This window comes from Solanum verrucosum, unplaced genomic scaffold (assembly GCF_900185275.1).
Source record: "Solanum verrucosum unplaced genomic scaffold, falcon-dt-bn FXZP01000284.1, whole genome shotgun sequence".
NCBI lineage: Eukaryota > Viridiplantae > Streptophyta > Magnoliopsida > Solanales > Solanaceae > Solanum > Solanum verrucosum.
The window spans coordinates 2621100-2632143 of record NW_026019936.1 but is presented as its reverse complement, the minus strand read 5'-3'; the positions used below and the strand labels follow the sequence as shown (position 1 = coordinate 2632143).

The window sequence follows — 11044 nt, the reverse complement described above, 5'->3', positions numbered from 1 at the left end:
TGTACCAAACACAAATTCATTGTTAAAATTTGTTACAACGAGCTCAATGCAAGAAATCTATACAATTGAATCAAATATAATTTAAATTGTGAATTCGCCTCTGACTCCGACCAAATGATTCTAAAGTTAATTAATTTGTTTTTTTTTTTTTAAAAAGTTGGAATGAAACTCCAAACCGACGTCGTATTTGAACAAAGCAGAATCAGCAAAAGGCTTCCACTTGGATAAAGCTGAAAGATTATCTTCTAGGCAGGATAAAGTAAAAATGTACAGCGGCGCTCCGTCCGGCGGAATAGCAATCGGCGGCGGCGGCGGAGGGAGAGGAAGAGGAGGAGGAAGAACATGGCCGTCGACGACGTCGGTATCAACATCAGGGAAGAGAATACAGAAGGAAATGACAGAATTAAGCATGGAAGCACCACCAGATTGTGCAGCTGGACCTAAAGGAGATAATATTTACCATTGGGTTGCTACTCTCTTTGGACCACCTGGTAATTTCTCTTTGATTAGCTATAAAGATTTAATCTTTCTGTTTTTTGCGAGTTTCATATCTCAACTATCCGTTGTTCCATTTTCCTACTTGAGTGAGTTAAACTATCACTATTTATGTGTTAAAACACTTTTCAACTATAAGCTATTTCCTTTTCCTATTACAATTATCACACACATTCATGTAGAAAAAGAGAACATATGATAGTTGATGTGTGTTCTAATACATAGAGAGTGATAGTTCAGGTAGGAAAAAGGAATAGATGATAGTTGGGCTGTGAAATTTACGAAAAAGTGATAACTCAGGTGTGTTTTTGATCATTATCTCTTTTTTTCCGTTCTTCTAAGAAAAAATGATCTTTTTTTTCTTCATTTTCTATGAGGATGAGTACTAGTTGTTGAGTTTGAAGTATAAATGTACATTCTTTATAGGCGTTTGGACATAAAAATTGTGATATTTGAAAAAAGTGTACTCACTCTGTCTCGATTGATGTGATTGCGTTCGACTAGACTAGTGCTCTAAAACAAATAATAGATATTTGTGTGACTATAACCAATTTTACCTTTCGAATATGTATTGAGTATTAGTGTTGTCAAAGGAGCGCTTAAGCCCTGAAGCGAGACTCAAAACATATTGAGCGCTTCGCTTTGCTTAATGTGTGCTTCAGTGTTGCATCAAGACTTTAAGACGTACTTTTCCTTGCCAATGAGTGTCCCCCGAATTGACGACCCTACACATTGAATATTTCTCTTTATTGTTATTGTTTATTCAACTTTTTTGTCCATATATTTGTTATTCATGCTTATAATTATTAGTTTTGGAATAACATATATATTTGTATTTATTCTCCATTAGCTCCTGTATTATTAAAGCGTGCGCTTTATTTGCTTTTTGCGCTTTAACACCCCAACAAATCTTAGAGCTTTTTTGTGCATTTTTCTTACGTATTCGAAATTGTTTGAACGAGAGGAGAAAGAGTAAAATAGATAGTTTTTACAGTTAAATTATTACTCCCTCTATCCCAATTTATGTGACACATTTTGTTTGTTCGAGAGTCAAACAATTTAAGTTTGACCGAGAATTTGCTCATGGAATCTTCAATAATGAAATTTATATATCCGTAAACTACGTAAAAAGTACTATAAGTCACAATAATTGATAATTCAAAATATTTAAAAGATATATGAGAAATTTATGATCAAAGATAGACTTGTTTGAATCTCAAAATCTGAAATGTGTCACATAAATTGGGACGGAGGGAGTATTAAATATAAAAAAGTGTCAATTCATTTTTAGACCGACTAAAAAAGAAAGAGTCACATAAATTGAGACGGGGGAGTAGTATTTGAAGTTGAGTAGGGAAAAGATATTTGTAAATTGAAGTTGCATCTGAATATGAATTTAAGTGTTAGCTTGAGGAGCCATTTGAAGAATCTGTTCTGCTGAATCAGTCAATCCTTTATCAAATGAACAAAGAGAATAATAGGATGTTAATTCATTATGCATGAAGTAATAGTTAGGATAAGGATTTCAGTTATAAAACAACATATACAGTGTGTAATCCCACATGTGGGGTCTGGAAAGGGTAGAGTGTACACAAACCTTACACTTGCAATGCAAGTTAACTGGCTACAACAATTTATTTCTTTATTTATCATGTTACCATATTGATCTGCCAAGAAGAGTTGCGTCCTGCAATATGTTAAACTAATTTGAGGGTGTAAAAGATTTCTCAATGTACCGAACTTGAACTTTTTAAGTGCTTGATTTAAATGAATTGTCATACTTCAAATTTGGTTGTATTTCTGCTTGATTTTCCGATATTTAGATAACCAAGTTTATTGCTTTCAGTTTACTGAAGAGTTTCTGTTACTTCTCTAACTGAAATCTTCCTGTTTCTTGCAGGAACACCTTATAAGGGTGGAATATTTTTCCTTGATATAACCTTTCCTTCTGATTATCCATTTAAACCTCCAAAGGTATGTTGAAGGTTACACAGTGAATCTCCTATGCATCTAGCGTTGTATTTTTCCTGATCCAGGCATCTACTTTTGTATTTTATCTGAACAACAAACTTCCAATATTCTCCATCAGTTATACCATTTGTTCTGATATAAACTTTAAAACTAGGATGAAGCGCAAGGATCCTTGTTCACCGTCTTCTGATAAAATGTTTGTGGAGTTCTTTTCTGCTGAATAGAACTTAGCTAAGAAATGGTAATTGCTATGAACTAGTTGCTTCCCTTACTTATGAAAACTATCACTTGTGCTCTTTTGAATTTTAGGTCATGTGTACATGCATGGTCATTGTGGGAACTTGTTACTCTTGAGGTTTATGAGTTCTAGATTATTGCCTTTTGAGTTATTGGATTCTAAATTAATAATTTGTGCACATTAAATGTGTTTTCGAAGGCAACGACAGGGTTTGGATCAAAGTGACTGGTTTCTGCCGAACTCTTACATTCTACTCTAAGTTCGTTTTCCATTATTAATGGGAAAAATCAAGCATGTCATTCCCAAATCTCTTATTTCTTACACCTTTTGTTGATTAAAAATAGAAGAAGAGTACTTTGCTCCTTCCTGAACTTTGTTTTGGTGTACAGTAAATGAGTAAATTGAGTAAACAATTTCGTAAGATCTGGTATCTATGTTGTTACTTTCATCTTTATGCAGTACCATGCTTCCGAATAACAGTCGTTATTGTATTAAATTAAGAAAATAAAAGCATGGCTTCCTTTTGGTTGAAATATTTCACCATCAAGCCGATAAACAAGAATCATCTTCACAGACTTGGTTATAGTTCTTGTTTGTTGGCTGAATTTGGTGGAAATTAACTTTTTCTTCCCTTTTCTTTTCGTTCTGATCTCAGGCTTTTGCAGGTTGTATTCAAAACTCGCATATATCATTGTAATGTAGATCCTTCCGGCAATGTTAGCTTGGACATCCTAACAGAGAACTGGAGTCCAGCGTTAACAATCTCAAAGGTGTTACTTGCTCTGAGATCAATGTTCACCAATCCTGAAACTTGTAAGTACATCTTCTATCTTCGGTCCTATGTCCTCTCTCAAAAGAAGTGAAATAGATGAAAAATATTAATTTTATAAAGAGAGGAAAACAACGACAACAACAATACCCGGTGTAGTCCACAAGTGGGATATGAGGAGGGTAGTGTGTATGTAGCCTTATCCCTATCTTGTGAAGGTAGAGAGGCTGTTTCCAAAGGACCCTCAGCCCAAGTAACACATAAAAATACAATATGAAAAGACAAATATAGCAGTGAAAAAGTCATTCTGAAAATAAACAGTAGAAAAATGAGAGGAAAACATATAACCATAAAAAGAGTCTTCATATATTGCTTGTTGAAGGTATTTATAGATTTATGCCGTCTCCCTATTTGGTTTGCATGGGTTAAGAGTAATGAATAGTTGAAAATAATAACTGTAGAACAGAGTGTACAAAACTACCTTTTTTTTGTATCTTACAGTTCCGCTTCTTGCAGATAAGCCGGTTGTTCCTGGTATTGCACACTTATACTTGGGAGATAAAGCCAAACATGATGAAATAGCTGCACAGTGGACACTGAGATTTGCAAGGTGAAAGAAGAACTTGATGTGGAACTTTTTTAACAAGTTCAGGTCAGCCATTGCTTAGGTTGAAGTTTTACAAGCATAGAAGAGCTGTTGTAGACGATATTTAAACTTACAACCTGTATATAATTCATATAAATAAATTCAACTTCTGTTAAACTAATTTTCCAAATTTCACATTTAGACCTGTTGCTTTATTTGTTTGTTGAATAGTTCTTTCCTTCATTTACAAGTCCTTGAGGCTGAACCAATAAAACAGAATGAAACTGGAGGACAGGTTTTACCCTAAAATTCGATTAATCTTGCATCATGTGAAGTGTTTTTTTTTTTTTGGATCTTTTATTGAAAGCAAGTAGAACTAGTCAGAGTCATTACAAAGAGGAACTGAACACCATGTTAGAACATGACGTTGTGTCCGTTAGTTGTAGTTGCATCACAGTTCCTCCCAAAGCTTGCTAAGGGATTCCACCACAACATTGTCATCTCGATAGACATGGCGAACTTCAGTAGGCCCATTGCTCCCAGGTTGAACCTGCAGTTAATTCCATACTTTGTATGTTGTGTATTCATTGTTTTTTTGTTTCTTGAACTCCATGTTTAACATCTAATGTTATGATGTAGATCCAGGAAGAAAGAGAATTTCCCACCCTCTTTTTCTGGTAATATTACTTTAAGAAAAAGTCAACCTTATACTTAGTAGGATGCCATAACTTAGGGGTATTCTGCCTTTTTAGTGGGTAGCCATGAAGGCTCTTAGTACTGACCTAGTCTTTATTTGAACTTTGCTATCATCTTAGTGGCTAACCATGAAGCAAATACATAAATGTTAAGAAGGATGTCACAATTGGACTATAAAAACCAGAGATCCTAACTCAACTATGCAACACAAGTCTTAGTTCTATCCTTTCTTTTCTCTCCAAGAATCACAATGAGAAGCTTTTGGAATTTGGGGCAATTGCCTCTTCTAGCATTTGCTTTGGCAATTTGCTTTGTAGCCAGCACTGTTGTTGCTGATTACTCTTATGGCTATACTTCTCCCTCACCTTCTAACATCTCTAAGAAGTACTACAAATCACCATCTCCATCTCCATCCAACTATCATGAACCAACTCCATACTACAAGAAACCGGAGAAACATGCTGAACATTCTCCATCACACTATTACAAGTCCCCTACTCCTTCAAAGCATTACTACAAATCACCAGTAGTAGTGAAGTATTACAAATCACCAGTTCCTTCAAAGAAGTACTACAAAGCGCCTTCCCATCCAAAGAAGTACTACTACAAGGCACCTTCCCATTCAAACAAGTACTACAAAGCCCCTGCTCCTTCAAAGAAGTACTACAAGTCCCCTGCCCCTTCAAAGAACTATTACAAGTCACCATCTCCTGCAAAGTACTACAAATCTCCTTCACCTGCAAAATACTACAAGTCACCTGCTCCATCAAAGCACTATTACTATAAGTCACCATCCCCTACAAAGTACTACAAATCTCCATCGCCTGCAAAATACTACAAGTCGCCTGCTCCATCAAAGCACTATTACTACAAATCTCCATCACCTGCAAAATACTACAAGTGGCCTTCACCATCAAATCACTATTACTACAAGTCACCATCTCCAACAAAATATTACAAGTCACCCGCTCCTTCTAAATACTATAAATCTACCCCTTACTACAAGTCCCCTCCACCTCCTCCATACTACAAAGAATCTACCCCTTACTACAAGTCCCCTCCACCTCCCCCATACTACAAAGAATCTACCCCTTACTACAAGTCCCCTCCACCTCCTCCATACTACAAAGAATCTACCCCTTACTACAAGTCCCCTCCCCCTCCACCATACTACAAAGAATCTACTCCTTCCTACAAGTCCCCTCCACCTCCCCCATACTACAAAGAATCTACCCCTTACTACAAGTCCCCTCCACCTCCTCCATACTACAAAGAATCTACCCCTTACTACAAGTCCCCTCCCCCTCCACCATATTACAAAGAATCTACTCCTTCCTACAAGTCCCCTCCACCTCCCCCATACTACAAAGAATCTACCCCTTACTACAAGTCCCCTCCACCTCCTCCATACTACAAAGAATCTACCCCTTACTACAAGTCCCCTCCCCCTCCACCATACTACAAAGAATCTACTCCTTCCTACAAGTCCCCTCCTCCTCCCCCATACTACAAAGAATCTACCCCTTACTACAAGTCCCCTCCACCTCCCCCATACTACAAAGAATCTACGCCTTCCTACAAGTCCCCTCCCCCTCCACCATACTACAAAGAATCTACACCTTCCTATAAATCACCTCCACCTCCCCCATACTACAAAGAATCTACTCCTTCCTATAAATCCCCTCCCCCTCCCCCATACTACAAAGAATCTACCCCTTCATATAAATCCCCTCCCCCTCCCCCATACTACAAAGAATCTATCCCTTCCTATAAATCCCCTCCCCCTCCACCATACTACAAAGAATCTACACCTTCCTATAAATCTCCTCCACCCCCATCAACCTACTAATGAAATAGTTACTAATTCTATCATTTCCACCATTTCCATGAATTGTAACTCCTACTTTTAGTATCTCTATTTCCTCAGCCAAAATTTTATGTATTCTTCAAGAAGGTTTTGCTTGTTTTGTGTGTTCCTTTCTTTTAATAATTTGTAATATGCATTGTTTGAGATCCTCAAGATCTCCTTCAGTTTGGTTCATTGTATCAAGATTCTTTTTGATGTAATCTCTTGAGAGTTCAACTTTGTGTAATACTATCTTCTTCTTTATCAAATATTGCGTTCTCTTATTGGTTGAGTTCTTGACTTCTTTCATTGTTCCATAAGCATTCACCTTCTGGACATCTATGCTAAACTCTTATATGAAGAGAAACCACTTCTGAGTATAGTTTGGTAACTGTACTCATTAACTTTTGAGAAAGTAAAATTATGTAAAATAAACAGAATAAGAAAGAAATAAGGAGGCATTTAAACTAAGAAAATGCATCATTTTGACAATTCTTTTCTAAGATAGAGAAGAGGAAAAGGCAACATAGTCAAGGTTTATCGACATTTTTCTCTTCAAAGATTACTCTTTTCATTATTGATTTTTCCATCTGTGAAGATGTAACCAAGTTTCAGATTTGTTAGAAAAGTATTCTTAGTTTTATAGGTTAAATTAAAAACTATATGTGCAACTCCAACATTATTGCCTCCATTAAGTTACTAATAAATTAACAAACAATTCGTACGGAAATGGGATCCCAATAGCAAGAGACAAAAGATTCTTATGAGAAAACATAAGTAAACGAGCCTCTACTTGAACCTCCAAGGATAAAGGTACATGAACAACCAATTGATCTCCGTAAAAATCGGTATAGAATCCCTTGAAAACTAATGGATGTAAACAAATAGCGTCCCTCCACTAAAACAGGCTGGAATGCCTGTATGCCTAATCTATGCAGATTGGATGCTCTATTTAGCAATATAGGATGTCCCTGTGTAACTTCTTGATCAGTAAAAAAGAGTAATCTTCTTATGTAGTTATTCATAAGTTGTTATCCCCTTACATCTAACTATTAAATAAATAAGTTTCATACCCCAAGAACACGAAAAGAAACATACTGATATTAATCCGACTTAAGTAGGAAAACATATTTGAGGGTGAACCAATAAAGCAGAATGAAACTAAGGACAGGTTTTACCCTAAAATTCAATTAATCTTGCATCATGTGAAGTTCTCATTTTTTTGGATCTTTTATTGAAAGCAAATAGAACTAGTTGGAGTCATTACAAAGAGGAACTAAATGCCATGTTAGAACATGACGTTGTGCCCGTTAGTTGTAGTTGCATCACAGTTTCTCCCACTGCTAAGGGATTCCACCACAAAATTGACTTCTCGATAGACATGGCGAACTTCCGGTAGGCCCATTGCTCCCAGGTTGAACCTGCAATTAAATCCATACATTGTATGTGTATTCACTGTTTTTTCTTGAACTCCATGTTTAACATCTAATGTTATGGTGTAGATAGAGGAAGAAAGAGAATTTCCCACCTTCTTTTTCTGGTTATATTATTTTAAGAAAAAGTCAACCTTATACTTAGTAGGATGCCATAACTTAGGAATATCCTGCCTTTTTAGTGGGTAACCATGAAGGCTCTTAGTACCGACCTAGTCTTTATTTGATCTTTGCTATCATCTTAGTGGTTAACCATGAAGCAAGTACAAAAATGTTAAGAAGGATGTCACAATTGCAGTATAAAAACCAGAGATCCTAACTCAACTATGCAACACAAGTCTTAGTTCTATCCTTTCTTTTCTCTCCAAGAATCACAATGAGAAGCTTTTGGAATTTGGGGCAATTGCCTCTTATAGCATTTGCTTTGGCAATTTGCTTTGTAGCCAGCACTGTTGTTGCTGATTACTCTTATGGCTATACTTCTCCCTCACCTTCTTACACCGCTAAGAAGTACTACAAATCACCATCTCCATCCAACTATCATGAACCAACTCCATACTACAAGAAACCGGAGAAACATGCTGAACATTCTCCATCACACTATTACAAGTCACCGGTGCCTTCCAAGCACGACTATTACAAGTCCCCTACTCCTTCAAAGCATTACTACAAATCACCAGTAGTAGTGAAGTATTACAAATCACCAGTTCCTTCAAAGAAGTACTACTACAAGGCACCTTCCCATTCAAACAAGTACTACAAGGCACCTTCCCATTCAAACAAGTACTACAAGGCCCCTGCTCCTTCAAAGAAGTACTACAAGTCCCCTGCTCCTTCAAAGAACTATTACAAGTCACCATCTCCTGCAAAGTACTACAAATCTCCTTCACCTGCAAAATACTACAAGTCACCTGCTCCATCAAAGCACTATTACTATAAGTCACCATCCCCTACAAAGTACTACAAATCTCCATCGCCTGCAAAATACTACAAGTCGCCTGCTCCATCAAAGCACTATTACTACAAATCTCCATCGCCTGCAAAATACTACAAGTGGCCTTCGCCATCAAATCACTATTACTACAAGTCACCATCTCCAACAAAATATTACAAGTCACCCGCTCCTTCTAAATACTATAAATCTACCCCTTACTACAAGTCCCCTCCACCTCCCCCATACTACAAAGAATCTACTCCTTACTACAAGTCCTCTCCACCTCCCCCATACTACAAAGAATCTACTCCTTACTACAAGTCCCCTCCACCTCCCCCATACTACAAAGAATCTACCCCTTACTACAAGTCCCCTCCACCTCCCCCATACTATAAAGAATCTACCCCTTACTACAAGTCCCCTCCACCTCCCCCATACTACAAAGAATCTACTCCTTACTACAAGTCCCCTCCACCTCCCCCATACTACAAAGAATCTACTCCTTACTACAAGTCCCCTCCACCTCCCCCATACTACAAAGAATCTACTCCTTACTACAAGTCCCCTCCACCTCCCCCATACTACAAAGAATCTACCCCTTACTACAAGTCCCCTCCACCTCCCCCATACTACAAAGAATCTACCCCTTACTACAAGTCTCCTCCACCTCCTCCATACTACAAAGAATCTACCCCTTACTACAAGTCCCCTCCCCCTCCACCATACTACAAAGAATCTACTCCTTCCTACAAGTCCCCTCCTCCTCCCCCATACTACAAAGAATCTACCCCTTACTACAAGTCTCCTCCACCTCCTCCATACTACAAAGAATCTACCCCTTACTACAAGTCCCCTCCACCTCCCCCATACTACAAAGAATCTACCCCTTACTACAAGTCTCCTCCACCTCCTCCATACTACAAAGAATCTACTCCTTCCTATAAGTCCCCTCCTCCTCCTCCATACTACAAAGAATCTACTCCTTACTACAAGTCCCCTCCACCTCCCCCATACTACAAAGAATCTACGCCTTCCTACAAGTCCCCTCCCCCTCCACCATACTACAAAGAATCTACGCCTTCCTATAAATCCCCTCCTCCTCCACCATACTACAAAGAATCTACTCCTTCCTATAAATCACCTCCACCTCCCCCATACTACAAAGAATCTACTCCTTCTTATAAATCCCCTCCCCCTCCCCCTCCCCCATACTACAAAGAATCTACCCCTTCATATAAATCCCCTCCCCCTCCCCCATACTACAAAGAATCTACTCCTTCCTATAAATCCCCTCCCCCTCCACCATACTACAAAGAATCTACACCTTCCTATAAATCTCCTCCACCCCCACCAACCTACTATTAAAATAGTTACTAATTTTATCATTTCCACCATTTCCATGAATTCAAAATCCTACTTTGAGTATCTCTATTTCCTCAGCCAAAATTTTATATATTCTTCTAGAAGGTTTTGGTTGTTTTGTTTGTTCCTTTCTTTTAATAATTTGTAATATGCATTGTTTGAGATCCTCAAGATCTCCTTCAGTTTGGTTCATTGTATCAAGATTCTTTTTGATGTAATCTCTTGAGAGTTCTACTTTGTGTAATACTATTTTCTTCTTTATCAAATATTGTTTGCTCTTATTGGTTGAGTTCTTTCATTGTTTCATAAGCATTCACCTTCTGGACATCTAATGCTAAACTCTTATATGAAGAGAAACCACTTCTGAGTTCTGAGTATAGTCTCTGGTAACTGTATTCATTAAATTTTGAGAAAGTAAAATCATATAAAATAAACAGAATAAGAAAGAAATAAAGAGTCATTTGAACTTTAAGCAAATGCATCATTTCAACAATTTCTTTTCTAACATAGAGAAGGAGAAAAGGCATCATAGTCAAGGTTTATCTACATTTTTCTCTTCAAAGATGCAACCAAGTTTCAGATTTGTTAGAAAATTATTCTTAGTATTATAGGTTAAACTAAAATTATATGTGCAACTCCAACATTATGGCTTCCATTAAGTTACTAATAAATTAACAAACAATTCATATGGAAATGGGATCACCAACAGCCAGA

The 11044-nt window shown here is 37.3% G+C and overlaps 3 protein-coding genes across 3 annotated transcripts; all 3 read left to right on the top strand.

The window, feature by feature from the left end:
* The first annotated feature begins 244 nt into the window (after window positions 1–244).
* Window positions 245–4240, top strand: LOC125837087 (constitutive photomorphogenesis protein 10). Its single transcript, XM_049516236.1, has 4 exons — window positions 245–491; window positions 2396–2469; window positions 3370–3517; window positions 3990–4240. The coding sequence occupies exons 1-4, from the start codon at window positions 266–268 to the stop codon at window positions 4085–4087; spliced, it is 546 nt and encodes a 181-aa protein (XP_049372193.1). The 5' UTR covers window positions 245–265; the 3' UTR covers window positions 4088–4240.
* A 616-nt stretch (window positions 4241–4856) lies between these two features.
* LOC125837050 (extensin-1-like) lies at window positions 4857–6604 on the top strand. The gene has a single exon (XM_049516192.1). The coding sequence runs from the start codon at window positions 5006–5008 to the stop codon at window positions 6602–6604; it is 1599 nt and encodes a 532-aa protein (XP_049372149.1). The 5' UTR covers window positions 4857–5005.
* Window positions 6605–8321: 1717 nt separating this feature from the next.
* On the top strand, window positions 8322–10551 carry LOC125837098 (extensin-1-like). The gene is made up of 2 exons (XM_049516246.1): window positions 8322–9066; window positions 9949–10551. Exons 1-2 carry the CDS (start codon window positions 8411–8413, stop codon window positions 10331–10333), a joined length of 1041 nt encoding a protein of 346 aa, XP_049372203.1. The 5' UTR covers window positions 8322–8410; the 3' UTR covers window positions 10334–10551.
* Window positions 10552–11044: the final 493 nt, after the last annotated feature.